We start from the raw sequence: 19,324 nt of genomic DNA, 5'->3' as shown, positions 1-19,324 counted from the left end.
TTTGAAGGCAAAATATATCTAATTTCACAGAATGGTTTGGAAAGCAACTCAACATTAGTTTCCGGAAATAAAAAAAAAAAGTTTACTACTTCAATCACTCATTAGAGATTAACTGACAAACTTAGTGAAACCGAAGATAATTGAATTTCAAGGAACCTTAAATTAAGCAGGACACAATCCTAATGCTATTAGTTTTTATGTATATATGTATATCCACACACACACACTTCCACATAAACATACACACACACATATTTTGTCAATGTTATTTTGGGTCTAGAGAATACCTACACCAGTAGTGATTGGGATAGGTTCGGTTCTGATTTTGGAACCATGTCGTATTTCTAAAGGAGATTTTAAAGCTTCTTGAATATGAGTTAATTTTTAATATATAACAACTCTTGAAATTAAGCTGACTAGTCACAACAGTTTATAAAGTCTTCATCTGCTTCCTAAAACATTTCAAAAGTATCTAAATCACAACATGACATTAGATTCAAACTTCCTCAAATTGAGTTTTCCTATCCTTTCAGTTTACCACGAACATCAGAAGGAAATAGGGCATATGGAAGGAAAAAGATGAGACAACATATTATTCATATTAATAAAAAGGAAAAAAGGATTGAAATCAATAAACTTCTATATTATTCTTGATCGGTAAAAGCCTTGATAAATTTCCTTGCAAGAAGGCAAAGGTTAAACCTTCTATAATTTGGCTCTGTAGGGTGATCTCTGGTTATGCAAGTATACTTAAAATGTTAAGTAAATCGTACTCCTAATTGACTAGTGACTTAAGCTATTTAGATATCAAAGGATATGGACATCTTTGTCACAAACTTATCATGCAAGTCCTCAGGAGGGGGAAAGATTTTCAAATCTTTCTCAAGCTGTTGAAGCTGCCTTCCCATCTGCTTCAAATTCTTTTCCAGCGTTTCTACAGAAACTAAGAGAGAGAATATTATACGCATTAGAAGGACAAAATTATAATATAGAAAAGTAAAACACTCTAGAAACAAAACATTTGTGAAAAACCTTAAAATAATAATGGAAATCCACTAAAATAAATGAAAGGTAAATTTCATTTAAATTTTTTTATTTTTAAATCCAGAAATGAAGAAAATTTAATAAAAGATTATTTAAAACAGAAGATGAAATTTAGGAAAAGCTCACATGTACAAACCACATTCAAGAAATACTTTTTGTTGAAAATCAGAGTCCTTGACCTCTACAAACAAAAGAAAATAAACAGTCTATTCAGCAAAAGAAGGCAAAGAAAGACAATGTTTTTAAAATTAAAACTATTTCAATATAATTTTAGCATTTTTCAAAATCATGATCTTTTGAGAGGGAAAAATAAAATATACATGGAAAACATGGGGAAAGTATGCTCTTCTGTTCAAGGTCTCCCATGACAGGAATGAAAAGGTATCAGGGGTTATCTGAATAACATGTGAAACAAATGTCAAACTTTCTTTAGTGGTACTATGAGGACAATCTGTGTTTATTAACTAATAAAGATTTTTTTGTGTGTACATTCTTGCCCAGTGCAAATCACAAGTGATTTCACATACAGCTAAACCCAGGATGGATGGATAGATGGCTGGATGGAAGAGAGATATACTATAATTTTTAATTAACATTTAAATTGAATGTGTTAGCACACCATTGGACAAAATCACATACTTAAAACATTATGATTAAGTTTGCTGATCAAATTTTATTACACACACACATCAAATTTGGGAAACACCTAGTGAAAAGACAAATAAAATCTGAGGAACTCCCATGTAACAAAACGCACAAGGCAAACACTGGGAAGGAACATAGGTGGATTATTTGTTTTTTTCTGACACCTAATACTTCATTCCAATAGCTACCAATTCTCCAACGCCAACTGGGTGTCTCCCAATTCACTTCAATTCTGACATGCATTGCCTGGAGTTAGCCCAGAACCCACAGGTTTAAGGACTTAGTCCCACAAGACTGCCCTCACCTCACAGGACAGTCACAAGTCCCAGGGATCACCCATACTTCTAACCAATGATAAATTCAAGGGTTCCCATGCCCTCCCCACCAACCCATTTATTTTTTATAATGTGAAAAATTATAATGTGAGTTCCCTCACAGAGCTCAGGGAAGTATTTACTATACTTGCTACTACAGTTTTTCTTATAAAGGATATAACTCAGGAATAGCCAATGGAAGACATGCATAGGGCAAGGAATGGGGAGGGAGGGGGTAGCACAGTCTCCATGCTCTCTCCAGGTACGCTGCCCTCCCAGCATGTCCCTGTGCTCACTACAGCAGAAGCTCCCTTAGCTTCGTCATTTCAGTCTCATCGCAGCTTTCACGACACAGGCACGATTGAGTACATCACTGGCGATTGGTGACTGAACTGGAGCTCAGAGGGTGGGCTGAAAGTTCTAACCCTCTAATCACATGGTTGGTACCTCTGTCAACCAGTGCCCCCATCCTGAAGTTCCCTAAGCTGGCCCTCCCCCCATCTACCTTGAGTCATCCCAGTAGCATACAAAATACACTCTCATCATTTAAGAAAGATTTTAGGAATCAGGAATAAGACCCAATATATAGTTTTTACTCTGCCACATGGACACTGAAGTGCATGTCTGGTCAGAAGGCAGAACTCCAGTACCTGTGAGGAGGTATAAGATGAGTACGTTTTTGATTTATGAGTTGTCACCCTCAGAGCTGCCTAATAGCCTGGGCAGCCCTCAGAGGAGACCAGCTGCTTGTAATTGAACATAAAGCTATCCCAGTGAGTGAGTGCTTCTCAGTGGGAAGAGAGAAGGGCTTCAGGTTCAGATGAAAGGCTTATTAGGGGATCCTCTGAGCCTCTTCCAACTCATTGGTAGCAGTGGGTCGGGGACTACGTTCTATCACTGTGATATGAAGCAACTTCTCACTGGCTCAATTTCCACATGAGTGAAATAGGAAGAATCTCGCCTCATACCTTTACCTCGCTGCTATTTCATAAAGATCAAATGCTATGATATAGGATGAAGAATTTTTTTTAAATAAAATGGATTATGAGATGTTACTCTTATTCTTAGAACTCAGTAAGACATGAAGACCTTAAAGATTAAAGTCAGTAATATTAGAATCTAAGGAAACTTAAAAAGAAAATCGTCATCGTCACCATCATCATCAACATGCCAGGAACAGTGTTGTAGAACTCAGGCTAAAAAGAAAAGTTGCTAATTTCAAGAGCAAAATGTTTGGGATGTTAGGAAGCTTTGGGGCATATTCAAACATTTAAGGTTGACATCATAAGGAGGAAGCAGGTTGTCTTAAAAAATGGTTCTGTGGCTACTCTACAGATAGAAATCCCATTACGCCATTATTTAAGCTTCATGAGCACTAACTGATTACATTTATGTATTACCGTTAAGAGAATTTAAGTGTGATTGATCAACTTTTCACTGCTGGCTTTTAAATGAAGACCAAAGCACAACTGAAAGAAAGAAACGTGTGTGCAAGTTCTAGGAGAATAAAATATAATCCAATGTTTGGGGCCATCTGATGGGTAAAACTAAAGAGTATTTAAGGATTTCTTTGGTGTTTTCCTTTTTCAGCAATTATGTTTACAAAGATAGCACCTTTATACATCCGTGAACATTATTTAGCCACACTTTTCTCATGTGTCAAGTTTTTTGAGGTCAGTGACTCTAATTTTTTGTATTAGAAATCGCAACTGGAGCACAGAATTTTAAATTGTACACCCTCAAAGAAGTGTTAATTTACTGGTGTCTCTGTATCTGACCTGTGTATGAATTTTATCTTTCAACTTTGTCACATTTCTTGACCAAGAAATTAATCTTATTTTTTATTTTTAATTCCTTTTCATTATTTAGAAGTAACAAAACATAGCCATCATCAAACAGAATTCACTAGATTTTTTTAAGGCAATTTCAATTTTTGCATTTTACTCAATATTCAATCAGATGGGATGTCACCTCAGATACCATGTATCTCTGTCCCCAGCTAACTGCCCATCTGTAATCTCCACACGTTAGTGGGCAGCAGAACCATAAATTCTGTTTCCTGTGCTAGAAACCTGCTAGTCTTGACCCTTCCCTCTCCTGAACCCTCAGATCCAAAGGATCGTGACATTCCTCACATTTTACTTGGCAAATAGGACCTACTTCCTTGCTAGGTTGAACACTATTCAAGGCATCTGGAACACTTTTCTCTGCCCTCTTGTCTCCTATTGTTTCTCTCAGAGCCATATCCACACTGTACATGGAAGTTTCCAGACAAACATTAATTTAAAGATGTCCCTTCCCTGCTTAAAAACCAGACAATAAACCGCTTACATGACAACATCGGAGTTCCACCCACAACTTGGCTCTACCTCCTAATCAGCCACACTTTACAGTTTATAACGCTTTACAGTTACACACTTTACACTTTACAACAGTCCTGCTTGAGCTCCCTTCCTCCCAAACCCTTTCATCTATTCCGTACCTGATGCTGGAAACACTGTGTCTATTTGCCTTGCCCACTCCACCCAAGTCATTCTTATTCATACTCTACAATATGATTCCAAAACCCCAGTCAGGCCCCTGGTGACGTGCCTTCCCTACGTGTCATACCTGGTAATTATCTCTATCTTTGCAATTACTACACTCTATTACTTTTATCGTTTTATGTGTCTTCCTCTCCCAACTAACTGGGGATTCCTAAGGGAAGAGAGCCATATTTTACTCATCTTTGTACCTTGGGTTACATAACATAGTGCAGATACTCAAATGTTTGTTGAAGGAATGGATTTTGTATTTAACTTTAACCTCTTGAGATAAAAGCATTAAAAATGGGAAAATATAACAGATTAAATATCTAAAACCTTAAAATCCAAGACACAGACTTTTCTCCAAGTGCCTAGTTATTATGATAATTGTACACTAGAGGTGTTAGAAAAGTTCTGAATAAAAGTCAAAATCACAACCATAAATATTTAGATTTACAGAAATCATGAATATAGGCTCTCCGTAATACGATGGCCTCTATGATTTACCACGTTAAGATTTCAAATAAAAAAGGAGAAATTGTATACATTTAAGTAATCTCTGTAATTAAATAATAATTGTCTATGAATATCTCCTGGAGGTATTGGTCATTATTTTATAACAAGCTTACTAAGAAATGTCACAGTCATTCTTACATACCATGATACATTTCAGGGAAGTTGATTCCTTTAAAGAATGCTTAAACAGCAACTTATTAACAAAAAACTGTAAACATTCAAACTAAATTACCCTCCCTATGCTCCTAGACACAATTGTTCTGTGAGAGAAACTAGGGCCTATAGCATTTCAAGCTTTCAACATAGTGATTTTTCCTAGACAAATGTAATAATAAAGGTATTAATAAAGCTGTAAGAATATTTCACAAATGCACATTAAAAATAATAAAATGAATGGACAAGATGGACAAAAACCTCAGTACCATTAAAAGAAATCCCTAACATTAAATAGGCCTAGAACAAAATCTAAGATCTACAGTATCATTATAACATTCATTATGTTGATGGAAAAGCATAAAACTGAAATAAGATGGTAAAAAAAGCAGAAACTCAAAATAAACTGCAGCTTGGTTTATAACAGGCAAAGGTGTAAACTGAAAGAAGCAATGCTAAGTGACTGACCAGTCACCCTCCGCTTGTCTTCTGCTCAGCTTTTCCTTCTTCCCATTGTTCTGATTCTTGATGGAACTCCACATAATAATACATTATAATTTGCATTCCTTAATTAACTTATTATATTGGGTTGGCCAAAAAGCTCATTTGGGTTTTTCCATAAGATGTTACAGAAAAATCCGAATGAACTTTTTGTCCGACCCAGTACTACAGAGGACCCCTGACTTATGTTCCACTTAACAATTTTTCAACTTTACGATGGTGGGGAGAGCTATGCATTCAATAGAAACCATACTTCATACGCTGAATGCTGACCTTTTCCCAGGATAGCAATATGTGGTACACACTTTTGTGATGATGGACAGTAAGCCGCAGTTCCTAGTCAGCCATGCAAGAGTAAACAATCGATACGCTTACAAACCATTCTGTACCCAGAGAACCATTCTGGTTTTCACTTTCAGCACAGTATTCAATAAATTACATGAGCTATTCAACACCTTATTATAAATTAGGCTTAGTGTTAGATGATTTTACCTAACTATAGGTTAATGTAAGTGTTCTGAACACGTGTAAGTTAGGCCAGGCTAAGCCATGAACTTTGGTAGGTTAGGTGTATTCAATGAATTTTCAACTTATGGTATTTTCAACTTGCAATGGGTTTATCTGGATGTAACATCATCATAAGTCAAGGAAGATCTATACATGCAATGACGGTTTTGCTGTTACCTTTTTTATATACATCACACTGCAAGGGAATTGCCTATATTTGTTATGGAGTCTGGAGAGAGGACAGGTAGGCAGAAGGCAAGCAGAGGAAATGACAAGCACAACCAGTGAAAGGGCTCCAGTTGGTTCTGCTGACCCATTTCCCCCACTCTGGGCAGAAAAGAAGTAGCCTTGTCCTCTCTGACTATAAAGAGGGTGCTAAAGGCATAACAACCTTTTTACAAGAGAAAACAATATTAGTGGGAGAAGCCTATCTAATGGAAAATCATGTTTACCTATAAGAATTTGAAAACTCCTTTCTGCAAATAAGATGTTCAAGAAAATGGTAAATATTAAAGAAAAGAGGCCCATAATAGAGATGTTTGTAACAATATTCAAAATATTCCCTCAAGATAATGGTTTTGTGTGCATGTTTGTGGGAGGGAGGTGTGGCTGCTTTTAATGTGTCCCATGATAAATATTAAGGATAGACTAACTGACATGCAAATTATGAGATGAGTTTTCATGTATGGCTACTGGAGACCATGCAGCCTAACAAGTCCTAGACTGCATGCATATCTCTAAACTTGAAAAATTCCAAATTTTTTCTCCTGCTTAGATCATTCCCCTGAACTCCAACTGCCCACTGAGTATCTTTACTTAATATCTGATAGGCATCTTAAACTCACATTTTCAAATTGGAACTTATCTTCCTTCTGGAATCTGCTCCTGCACCTCAGTAAATGATTGGTGTTATGACTCCTCTCTTTCCCTCATACCCCACACACCCAATCACAGAGTAAATGCTATTGATTTCTACCTTCAATGTAGGTGCATTGCCTAAATCCTTCTCACCTCCCTTGCTACAACCTCTTGGTCCCAGCCAACATGCTCTCTCCCCTGGATTATTCTTACAGCATCAAACTGGTTTCACTGCATCTGCCCATTGTTCCTCTACATTTTTCCCCAAAGAAGCAGCCAAAGCAATCCTTTGAAAATGCAAGTCAGATGTCACTCTTTTGCTCAAAGCCCTTCCAATGGCTCCCCATCTCAGAGCCAAGTCAAAATCCTTATAATGGCCAATAACGTCCTATTGGATCTGCTACCTTTCTGACCGTATCTCCTATTATGCCCTCCCCCCCCCGCCTCCCTCTGATCCAGTCTCACATCCATATCTAGGGCTTAGGCACCTGCTCTTCCCTCTGCCTAGAGTGCTTCTCTCACATACCTTGTCGTGTCTCCTCACTCCTCTGTCAGGCTTTCACGCAAAGGCCTTCTCTATGGGGCCTTCTCTGACCTCCCAACCTACATTCCAAAAAACAAACAAAAAAACATCTGGCCTAGGATTCCACAGCTAACCACCTGACATAATATACATTGACTTCTTTCTTTGTTCTGTATCCACTACCTAAAATGTAAATTTCAAGAGAGTAGAGACTTTTTCCTTTGTGTTCATATACTACTCTATCCAGTACCCCAAATGGAACCTGAGACAGAAGAGTCATTCAGAAAACAACTCATGAAATACTGAATGAATGAATCTTATTTAAGCCACTGTTACTTTTTTTCCTGTCACTTAAAGTCAGTCTAATGCTTATTCTTCTTTGTTTGGTTGTTTTTGGTTTTTTGTGTTTGTCTAATCCTTATTAATACAAGTGCCTAGGACAATGTCTGCCATGCAGCAAGAGTTGAATAAACTTTTTGGAAAGAATTCTTTCCTGATAGGGTCAAAACATCAAAAACTATTAATAAGCACTAGTTCTTTTTTCCGTAAAATATATAGTTTGACAGACAGCTACTGAGAAGCTGTCATCAAGGTGACAGACATATTTACGTGACACAAGGGTCTCCCAACTGATCAGTTTTAAATCTTTGCTTCTGAGGACAGAGGGGAAGATTATCTAAAAAGACATTTTCTTTAGGTTTTCCTATGAAGGAGAGTAAACATCTGTTTAGATGTTTCTATTACTTCTATCATCTATCTTCAGTATTAGTTCATATTTCCATATGGCACTCCTCAGTAATTCTGGGCTGATAAATTTGATTTTACATAACATGCAAATACCTCCAGGAAAAAAATAACTATAAGTTGTTGAAGAGTTGCTGGAGACTAGTTGTTTTCAAAGGTTGTTTAGTAGTAGGAACCCTTTTTCAAAAGAAATTTTATATCAAAGTTCAAAATATGAATTAAAAATAGTGTCAGGCTGAAGCACAGAAGGGTAAATAGAATCCATTTTCCATATTCCATTCCTTATGCTATTATGTCCAATTGGAGAAAATGCATTGAGCTGTACATTTATGATTTATGCAATTTCCTCTATGTATATTATTATCTAATTTTTAGAAAGTACAACAGTTTTTCAATAACACAAATCTACAGAATTCTTGGCCTTGTACTCTAAAGCTTGCATGATTTTTAGGCAAGACAGTTGGAATCCGTTCAAACAATTTTCGAGAATATATATTAAAATTCTATAATAATATATTATATCCATGTTTACCTGCATCATTAATGACAGCATAGGCAGATGTGTGTAAACAAGGGGCAAGACAGGAATAAAGATGCACACCTACTAGAGAATGGACTTGAGCATATGGGGGGGGGAAGGGTAAGCTGTGACAAAGTGAGAGAGTGGCATGGACACATATACACTACCAAACGTAAAACAGATAGCTAGTGGGAAGCAGCCGCATTGCACAGGGAAATCAGCTTGGTGCTTTGTGACCATCTAGAGGGGTGGGATAGGGAAGGTGGGAGGGAGGGAGACGCAAGAGGGAAGAGATATGGGGACATATGTATATGTATAGCTGATTCACTTTGTTATAAAGCAGAAACTAACACACCGTTGTAAAGCAATTATACTCCAATAAAGATGTTAAAAAAAAAAATCACTGAAAAACAACTACAACAAATGTAGAGAATATTTACATAGTGCTTACTAGGTGCTACATACAACCTTTATAAATATGTACACATACAACCCTATTTAATCATCACACCAAACCTCTAAATTAATACTACTATTATCCCCATTTTATATATAAGAAAACTGAGTCCTAGAGAGGATAAGAAACTCATCCAAGGTTATTCCTCTGGCAATGGGCAGAGTTGGGGTTTGAACCCCAGGTGTCTAGCTCCAGAGTCCATGACTGTAATAACAGCCTCTCCTATAATATAATGCCTCTATCACGTTTTTATTTCACCACTGAAATCATTATTGGAATTACTGTAATTGTCACTGCCTATCAATAAAAACTCCTTAAATTCAGCAGCATATTATGAATTTCAGCTTTAACTGCTTCAGTATTTGCATATGATGATATAAGAAAAAGGTATTTCGAAGCTCAGCATCAACAATAACCCTTAAACACCAAAACATTTCACAACATAATATAAACGCTTTCTATATATAAAGCTAACAGTGCAGTTACCCTTAACTATTTCATAATACTCAGAGATGATGGTGCTGCCTCCATGCACTTATAGGAGTGATGACAAGGATGACTGGAGCGGGTTGAATAGTGTCCCCCAAACTCCATGTCCATCCAGAACATCAGAAAGTGACTTATTTTGAAACAGGGTCTTGCAAAGAGAATTAGTTAAAGATCTCAAGATGAAACCATCCTGGATCTAGGGTGGGCCCTAAATCAAGTGATTGCTGTCATTAAAAAGAGATGTGAGGATACAAAGACATGGAGAAGAAAGCAATATAAAAATAGAGGCACAGGGATGCCAAGGATTGCTGGCAGCCACTAGAAGCTGAGAGAGAGGCATTGGATGGTTTCTCCCGAGAGATTACAGAAGAAACCAATCCTACCGACACCTTGATTTCAGATTTCTGTATTCCTGAACAGTTAGAGAATAAATTTATGTTGTTTAAAGTGACCTGGTATGTGGTGATAGTTTATGGCAGCCCTAGGAAACTAAAACTACTAATTCAAGATTTTGCAAGCTATATAAACACAGTCTGGTTTTGGGAAGCAGTTGGCAATTCTACCTTCAGCATCTTATCAGCTCCATGCCTCTTCACACAGTTGGTAACATGTCAGTTTTGTGAGCAATGAGATTCAACAGATAGCCATAACTGTGTTTGCTCCATCCACTGCTTAGGTTTCTTTATAGTATACAGATTTGTTATGTTAAGCTACCCTTCAAAATGCTGGAAAATTTTCTTTCATCTACCTGGTTTGTAATTTCTCACTTCATGTTGCAAAACTGAAGTGCAATAAATACTGCTTCCCAGCCAGCAGTCTAAGAAAGCTCCAAGACCTTGGTCGTCACTGTTGGTTCTGTCCTGTTACTTGATGTTAGCTATGGCTCATAGGTGACACTGATAGAACTATTCAAATAGCTATTTCAAATCTGTAGCTGGCCAAAAATCTGCAAACACTGTAAACTGTTAGTTTCTTGAAAAGATTAATGCTATATTGATGCCACTTTCAGTCTGCTAACCTCCAAAAAAGATACAGAGGTCTTCCTGGTGTGGGTTTCTCCTTCATCATCATCTATCAGCCCAAGCAGCAGCCAATTCAGGAAATGTTCCTAGCTCAGTATCTTAAAAAGCAATCTTTAGCTGCAAGTAGTTCCTCCATGTCAGTGTTCTTCAACGTCACTCTAAAGAAGCCTTAATCCTGCTAGAGACTTTGGCCATGTTCTGTCTATATTCCTTTCTGCTGCCTTCCAAAATAGTTTATATTTGCACCATAAAATAGTGTAATACAACCTTATCACACTCAGGTCTCCAATTTAAACTTCTGATGCCAATCTACATAGATAATCCTTGGAAATAAACTGGCAGGACTTAAATAAAATGTTGCTCATCAAACAACTTGGACCTAGTGGCTCTTTACCAGTACACTGCACTCCCAGTACACTATAAATATTTTTCATAAATCCTGCAATTACCTTGTGAATGGTTCAGTTATATTTCATCATAACTTTTTATGTTAAAAGTATTAATTTGCTGAATGTAAAATTTTATATATATAGCCCTTTTAGTAAGTATATGGAAACCTACATGTGAATTGCCTTTTAAAAATAAATTTATTTTTAAATTATATTTAGCTTGTAGTAATATTAAAATTGTTTTACAGTCCCTGAGTATATGTATTAGATGGCTACAGGCAGTCAAAATAGTTGAGATATAACTACATAGGGGTCATAAACTAGCTTTCCAGACATAGCTTCTTACTCTTCATCTATATGTGGAATCAATGGTACACAAGTAGGAGACATCGAATACTTTCACTATTTCCACAGGACAATGGAAAAAAAAAAGGTAAAACCACCTATTCATACCTCACATTTAGAAAACTGTCAACAGATAGTTCAGAGTGTTACTAGTCTTTGTTAGCTACTTGCTTATAAGAAAATTACAACTATTAAAGTAGTAAAACAGGGAGAAGTGGTAAAGAAATATATGTAGGGATATAATGAGTAAAAGACATGATAAAACAAAACAAAAACCTAGTACACTTAGTTCAGTGTAAATGAATGCATTTTAAAATAAGATCCAGGAGATGCCACAGATCTCACCCTGAAAATTAAATGCAAATGCTCATGAATATATTTATTTAGAATGCCTCAATATTTCCTCATACATGTACTAATTTATGTGTCATCTATTCAAAAAAAGGAATTGAGGCATACTTGGAATTACTTAAAATCATGTGATAATTCATGGTTTGTGTAAGAACCTTTGCTATTCCTAAACTGATTACTAGTGAACATCCAACACAGCAGGTCTAGGGCTGTTTCTTCAACTTATCTGATAAAGTAAAAAATCATGCAGTATAGGCCACTCTATTCTAAAGCCAAAAAACTAAGCAAGAAGAATGTCTTAAATTATTGGATTAGTTTGCTAGGGCTGCCATCACAAAATGCCACAAACTGGGTGGCTTAAACAATAGAATTTATTTTCTCACAGTTCAAAATGTTGGTAAGTTTGATTTCTTCTGAAACATCTCTCCTTGGCTTGCAGGTAGCCACCTTCTCTCTGTGTCCTCACATGGCTGGTCTGGTATGCACACTCCTGATGTCTCTCTGGGTCTAAATTTCCTCTTCTTATAAGCACACAGGTCAGATTGTACTAGGGCTCACCCTATGGGTCCCATTTTAACTTAAGCACCACTTTAAAGACCCTCTCTCCATATACAGTCACATTCTGAGGTACCAGGGGTCAGGGTTTCAACAAACAAAGGGCTTCAATATATGGGGACAGAATTCAGCCCATAACAGAATATATTTTGTGCTCTTTATTGACAATTAAAGCAATATCCTACATGGTTGTCTTCTGTAACTAAATTATCTTACTATAAATGCCCCCACCATCAACAATGTGTCCTGTCAAATTACTTCATTGTATTGTCAGAAACATACACTAAGCATGTGTATTTTCATAAAACTCTTAATACTTTACAATTGGTTTAAAATACCAAAAGAATTTATTTATCTTGCAAAATTATGAGGCCCTAACTTTAATCTCCATGACTTAATGGTTCCAACTAACACCATGTTGGTTGTGTTGTTAATTTTGTTGCATAATAAACATCTTTATATACTTACAATATACACTTAAAATATAAAATGCAGTTGAATTAATAACTAATACTGAATATCTAAAATATATATCCAACTTGCTAATACATTTTAATAGGCATTTTTGGAAGTCTATAGCATAAGGAGGTTAATGGAAGCCTTTGAAAATGCTTTTTGCTTGTTACAGCAGATGAATTTGAAATTTTCAAACACTCTGCATTTCCAGGTGACAGCCACCTGGAAATTAAGCATTCTAAGTGCTCACAATAGGTGAATAAAAGACAAGCATTCAGTATTTAGTAAGGCATTTATCATAAAATGTTGGAAAGTCATGAGGAATTGAAAACCAGGAGATGTATTTGACTAGACAAATATTTGGGCCAGACCAAGGTATTACTAGCTAAAAGCAAACAAACAGTCTTAAAAGCAGAGAGGTCTATAAAACAGAGCAAACAAAAACTCAAATATAAAACATCAAAGAATGCTCCTGAAAGTTGAAAATGTGGAAATGGAAAAAGTGAAAAAAATTAAAAATGGGCAATCATTAAATCCACTCTGATAATACACTGAATATTGTCCTTTCTCAAGAAGCTAATTTCATTCCCAGCAGTTCCAGGAATAGTCTCTAATCTAGAGTAGTAGTTCTTGAATAGTGGTTTAAGATTTTCTGGAAAACCTATGAATTTATCATTAAAGAAAGATTGGAATACACAGAAACTTAGGTGAGGTTCCCAGCAAGCATCAGGAAAAAGTACCAAAGGGAAAGGGACATTTGCTTTAAGGTACCTGACAAAGGAGAGATCTAGACAACATTCTAGGCCACAGCTGCCACTTCCCACAGAACCTACCACACAGCTCTCAGCTGACGTGCTGAAGGCTAGGAGGCAGGGGAAATGAGAAAAAGGAAATCAGAAGAAAGTGAGCCAAAAAAGATTTTTCTCAAGTAAATAAAATCTGGGGAGGACAGAGTAAGGGAGTAGGAATCAAGAGCCACATTTTACAGCACATCATGATCTACACACTGAAGTGTAGCTGGAGATGGCAAGTAAGCTGTTGGATATGCAAGTGTGGAGCTCAGAAGGAAGTCTGGGATATAAATCTGTAAGTCATTAATGTAACGATGCTATTTAAGCCCTTGGAGACTAAAGAGATCACCTAAGGAGAAGCTACAGAGAGAAAAAAGAGAAGGACTCAGTATTAGGCTAATAATATAAGCAATACTTAGAGGGTGCATAGCAAAAGGGGAGGAAGTTGCGTATATAAAGAAAGGAGACAGTTGGGACAGAAGTCAGATGTGAGTGAGGTAACCGGGGCTGCACCAAGACACAGAAACCACACCTTGGACCAGCAGCAAGACAGAGTACAGTTTCTGACACAGTAATCACACAACACATGCTTGTTAAATGAATGAGTGAACAAGTGAGTTACAGACTAGACTAGCAGGGTATCTCTAGAATTAAGAGTTAACTATTTAGGGAAAAATGGAAATATATGGAAGAGCTATAATACCTTAAAAAAGACATGGGCTGAACAAGGTGACACTGTAAATTTACCTTGGTATTATTTTAATACACTCCAAATCCCCCCAAAATTTGGTCATATTTTCTATTCATTAATAAAATACCATTCCAAATTAATATGAAACAGGTTATTGTGAAAAAAATCAATAAAACCATCATAGATTAGAGTTCATTAATTTCAACTGTTTAGACAAGGGAAAAACGTACTCAACCCTTAGAAGTCCATAAAGAAAAGAAATATTACAATGGTATACAGAAATACAATAATGATCAAAAAATATTTTCACTGAAATACAACAGAAAAGCTGTAAGCCGTTATCTTTTAGCAAAGAAGCAGCCCTAATGAAGTAGATTCTTGAAAACTGTCATACGGGTAAGCTCATTAGTTACAATGAAAGCTCCCCCTGCTGATCCAGGAGTACCTAATGGTCAGGATATGTTATGTCTCAAAAACAAAGGTACTTTTAAATTCATGTGATAGCTCACTGAGAAGATTTCAAATCTGGAAACTTTCAAATGATGATGTATAATATAAGAGCACTGAAACTTTCCAAAGTAAACATAGACTTATTTCATCCAAGACTACATTAATTCCTCTAAAATCTCATCCATTAATAGGATAATAAACTCATGAAAAGAAATCTAGCTCAACAATCACCTACACTGTAAAAAAAATCTCTCAGCAATGGCTTTTCTATTTCAAATATGAAGTTGGCTGCTCCCTGTGAAACACATTCTCAGTATCTGCTGGCCCATACACATATGCATGCCTCCGCTGTAAAAGATGGAAACTAAAACCCCTAAAGGCCCCAAAATGCCCCACAGAAACACCAAAAAAGAAAACAAACAGAAGAATATCATTACCAAGTTACAACTCTGCAAGCAAACCCTTATGAAAGTTACATACTTTTCAAAAGCAAAATATTATAATATTTATACAGAATTTTAAGTACAATCAAATGAGTCAAAATAGATAAATGACATTTATCTTAATTCATAGCAAAAACTGCTAGAAAATGTATTATACAATAAAAAATACATCTGAAAGAGAAGTATGTTCCAGCTTACTATTTTGTTTAAGAACTAGTAGGAAAAATAGTAAAGTGACCAGAAATTCAAACTGCTATTATGAGAAAATGCCCACATTGATTTTATTTTTGCTAAAAACCTAATGCTGATGTAAGCTATTAACTACTTAACCATCTTTTCCCCAGAAAAAGAAATTGCTCTATATGTCAAGGCACTTGAAGGTAGCACTTCTTCACCTAGTACTCTGTTGCTTATCAAGCTAAATATTCATCAAGAACACGTATTTTCAATTCCTTTTCATCCCATTTACTTAAATTTTATTCCAGAATTCCAGAAAACTCATTTTAAGAAAGGTGCCTTCCTTGAGTTAATGAACTAATCACGTAAAAGCTATTGCGAGTATCTGTGAGTTATTTATTTATTTATTTATTTTTTTGGTACGTGGGCCTCTCACAGTTGTGGCCTCTCCCATTGCGGAGCACAGGCTCCGGACGCGCAGGCTCAGCAGCCATGGCTCACGGGCCCAGCCGCTCCATGGCATGTGGGATCTTCCCGGACCGGGGCACAAACCCGTGTCCCCTGCATTGGCAGGCAGACTCTCAACAACTGTGCACCAGGGAAGCCCTCTGTGAGTTATTTTTAATGTTCTTTTCCTCTGTGCCTTTTTGCCCAGTCTCACATTGTTTAATATGAGAAGATGATTTGGATTATTTTCCCTTCTTAAATTCCCTTAAAACACTTACAGCTATACATAGGGACATTATCTTACTATGCCATGAACATTTTAAGGTACACAAGGGCAAAGTAAGGAGTAATCCATTAGAACATTAGGATGCAAGAGTGAAAAGTTAAAAGACTTATTTTTTGCCTTAAAAATCCATATTAATTGTTTCCAAATTAATTTTTCAACAGACTATATGAGATATACACTTCAAAGAAACATATATCTCAGGAAAAAGTGTGAAAGAACATCTCATCCAATCACATGCCTCTCTGCAAAAAAAAGTGCTACAATCCCCACTTTATAGAAGACACAATTTAAACAGGGTATAAGGACAGCAGAAGCAAGAAGAACTACAATTCTGCAGCCAGTGGAATAAAAACTACATTCACAGAAACATAGACAAGATGAAAAGGCAGAGGGCTATGTACCAGATGAAGGAACAAGAAAAAACCCCAGAAAAACAACTAAATGAAGTGGAGATAGGCAACCTTCCAGAAAAAGAATTCAGAATAATGATAGTGAAGATGATCCAGGACCTTGGAAAAAGAATGGAGGCAAAGATCGAGATGATGCAAGAAATGTTTAACAAAGACCTAGAAGAATTAAAGAACAAACAAACAGAGATGAAAAATACAATAACTGAAATGAAAACTACAATAGAAGGAATCAATAGCAGAATAACTGAGGCAGAAGAACAGATAAGTGACCTGGAGGAAAGAATGGTGGAATTCACTGCCACAGAACGGAATAAAGAACAAAGAAAGAAAAGAAATGAAGACAGCCTAAGAGACCTCTAGGACAACATTAAATGCAACGACATTCACATTACAGGGGTCCCAAAAGGAAAAGAGAGAGAGAAAGGACCAGAGAAAATATGTGAAGAGATTAAAGTCGAAAACTTCCCTAACGTGGGAAAATAAATAGCGACCCAAGTCCAGGAAGTGCAGAGAGTCCCATACAGGATAGACCCAAGGAGAAACACGCCGAGACACATAGTAATCAAATTGACAAAAATTAAAGACAAAGAAAAATTATGGAAAGCAGCAAGGGAAAAACGACAAATAACATACAAGGGAACTCCCATAAGGTTAACAGCTGATTTCTCAGCAGAAACTCTACAAGCCAGAAGGGAGCAACATGATATACTTAAAGTGTTGAAAGAGAAAAACCTACAACCAAGATTATTCTAGTCAGCAAGGATCTCACTCAGATTCGATGGAGAAATCAAAAGCTTTACAGAAAAGCAAAAACTAAGAGAATTCAGCACCACCAAACCAGATCTACAACAAATGCTAAAAGAACTTCTCTAAGTGGGAAACAGAAGAAAAGGACCTACAAAAACAAACCCAAAACAATTAAGAAAATGGTCATAAGAACATACATATTGATAATTACCTTAAACGTGAATGGACTAAATGATCCAACCAAAAGACACAGGCTTGCTGAATGGATACGAAAACAAGACCCATATATATGCTGTCTACAAGAGACCCACTCAAAACCTAAGGACACATACAGACTGAAAGTGAGGGGATAGAAAAAGATATTCCATGCAAGTGGAATTCAAAAGAAAGCTGGAGTAGCAATACTCATATCAGATAAAACAGACTTTAAAATAAAGAATGTTACAAGAGACAAAGAAGGACACTACATAATGATCAAGGGATCAATCCAAGAAGAAGATATAACAATTATAAATATATATGCACCCAACATAGGAGCACCTCAATACATAAGGCAACTGCTAACACCTATAAAGGAGGAAATCGACAGTAACACAATAATAGTGGGGGACTTTAACACCTCACTTACACCAATGGACAGATCATCCAAACAAAAAATTAATAAGGAAACACAAGCTTTAAATGACACAATAGTAGATTTACTGATGTTTACAGGACATTTCACTCCAAAACAGCAGATTTCACTTTCTTTTCAAGTGTGTGCAGAACATTCTCCAGGAGAGATTACATCTTGGGTCACAATTCAACTCTCAGTAAATTTAAGAAAACTGAAATCATATCAAGCATCTTTTCTGACCACAACGCTATGAGATTAGATATCAATTGCAGGGAAAAACACGTAAAATACACAAACACATGGAAGCTAGATAATACATTACTAAATAACCAAGAGATCACTGAAGAAATCAAAGGGGAAATCAGAAAATACCTAGAGACAAATGACAATGAAAACACAACGATCCAAAACCTATGGGATGCAGCAAAAGCAGTTCTAAGAGGGAAGTTTACAGCTATACAAGCCTACGTCAAGAAACAAGAAAAATCTCAACTAAACAATCTAACCTTACACCTAAAGGGACTAGAGAAAGAAGAACAAACAAAACACAAAGTTAGCAGAAGGAAAGAAATTATAAATATCAGAGCAGAAATAAATGAAATAAAAACAAAGAAAACAATAGCACAGATCAATAAAAATAAAAGCTGATTCTTTGAGAAGATAAACAAAATTGAGAAACCATTAGCCAGACTCATCACAAAAAAGAGGGAGAGGACTCAAATCAATAAAATTAGAAATGAAAAAGAAGAAGTTACAACAGACAATGTAGAAATAAAAGCAACCTAGAGACTACTACAAGCAACTCTATGCCAATAAAATGGACAAACTGGAAGAAATGAACAAATTCTTAGAAAGGTATAACCATCCAAGACTGAACCAGGAGGAAAAACAAAATATGAACAGACCAATCACAAGTAATGAAATTGAAACAGTGATTAAAAATCTTCCAACAAACAAAAGTCCAGGACCAGATGGCTTCACAGGTGAATTCTTTCAATCATTTAGAGAAGAGCTAACACCCATCTTTCTCAAACTCTTCCAAAAAATTGCAGAGGAAGAAACCCTCGGAAACTCATTCTATGAGGCCACCATCACCATGATACCAAAACCAGACAAAGATACTACAAAAAAAAAAAAAAAATTACAGACAAATATCACTGATGAATATACATGCAAACATCCTCAACAAAATACTAGCAAACAGAATCCAGCAACACATTAAAAGGGTCATACACCATGATCAAGTGGGATTTATCCCAGGGATGCAAGGATTCTTCAATATATGCAAATCAATCAATGTGATACACCATATTAACAAACTGAAGAATAAAAACCATATGATCATCTCAATA

General features: G+C 36.2%; 1 protein-coding gene across 2 annotated transcripts in view; it reads right to left on the bottom strand.

The window, feature by feature from the left end:
• DIAPH3 (diaphanous related formin 3) overlaps nt 1–19,324 on the bottom strand; it is a 550,258-nt gene that overhangs the window by 217,394 nt on the left and 313,540 nt on the right. For both annotated transcript variants that reach the window (XM_022561162.3, XM_030762514.2), the window contains one exon: nt 819–943. In XM_022561162.3, coding sequence (XP_022416870.2) covers nt 819–943 — 125 coding nt within the window. The remainder of the gene's footprint in view (nt 1–818; nt 944–19,324) is intronic.

The sequence above is a fragment of the Delphinapterus leucas genome, chromosome 18 (genome assembly GCF_059928025.1).
Source record: "Delphinapterus leucas isolate spDelLeu-1000000601 "Yukka" chromosome 18, BTC_Dleu_Yukka2, whole genome shotgun sequence".
NCBI classification, from domain to species: Eukaryota; Metazoa; Chordata; class Mammalia; order Artiodactyla; family Monodontidae; genus Delphinapterus; species Delphinapterus leucas.
Note: the sequence above shows the minus strand (reverse complement) of the source record. Positions and strands in the feature narration are given on the sequence as shown.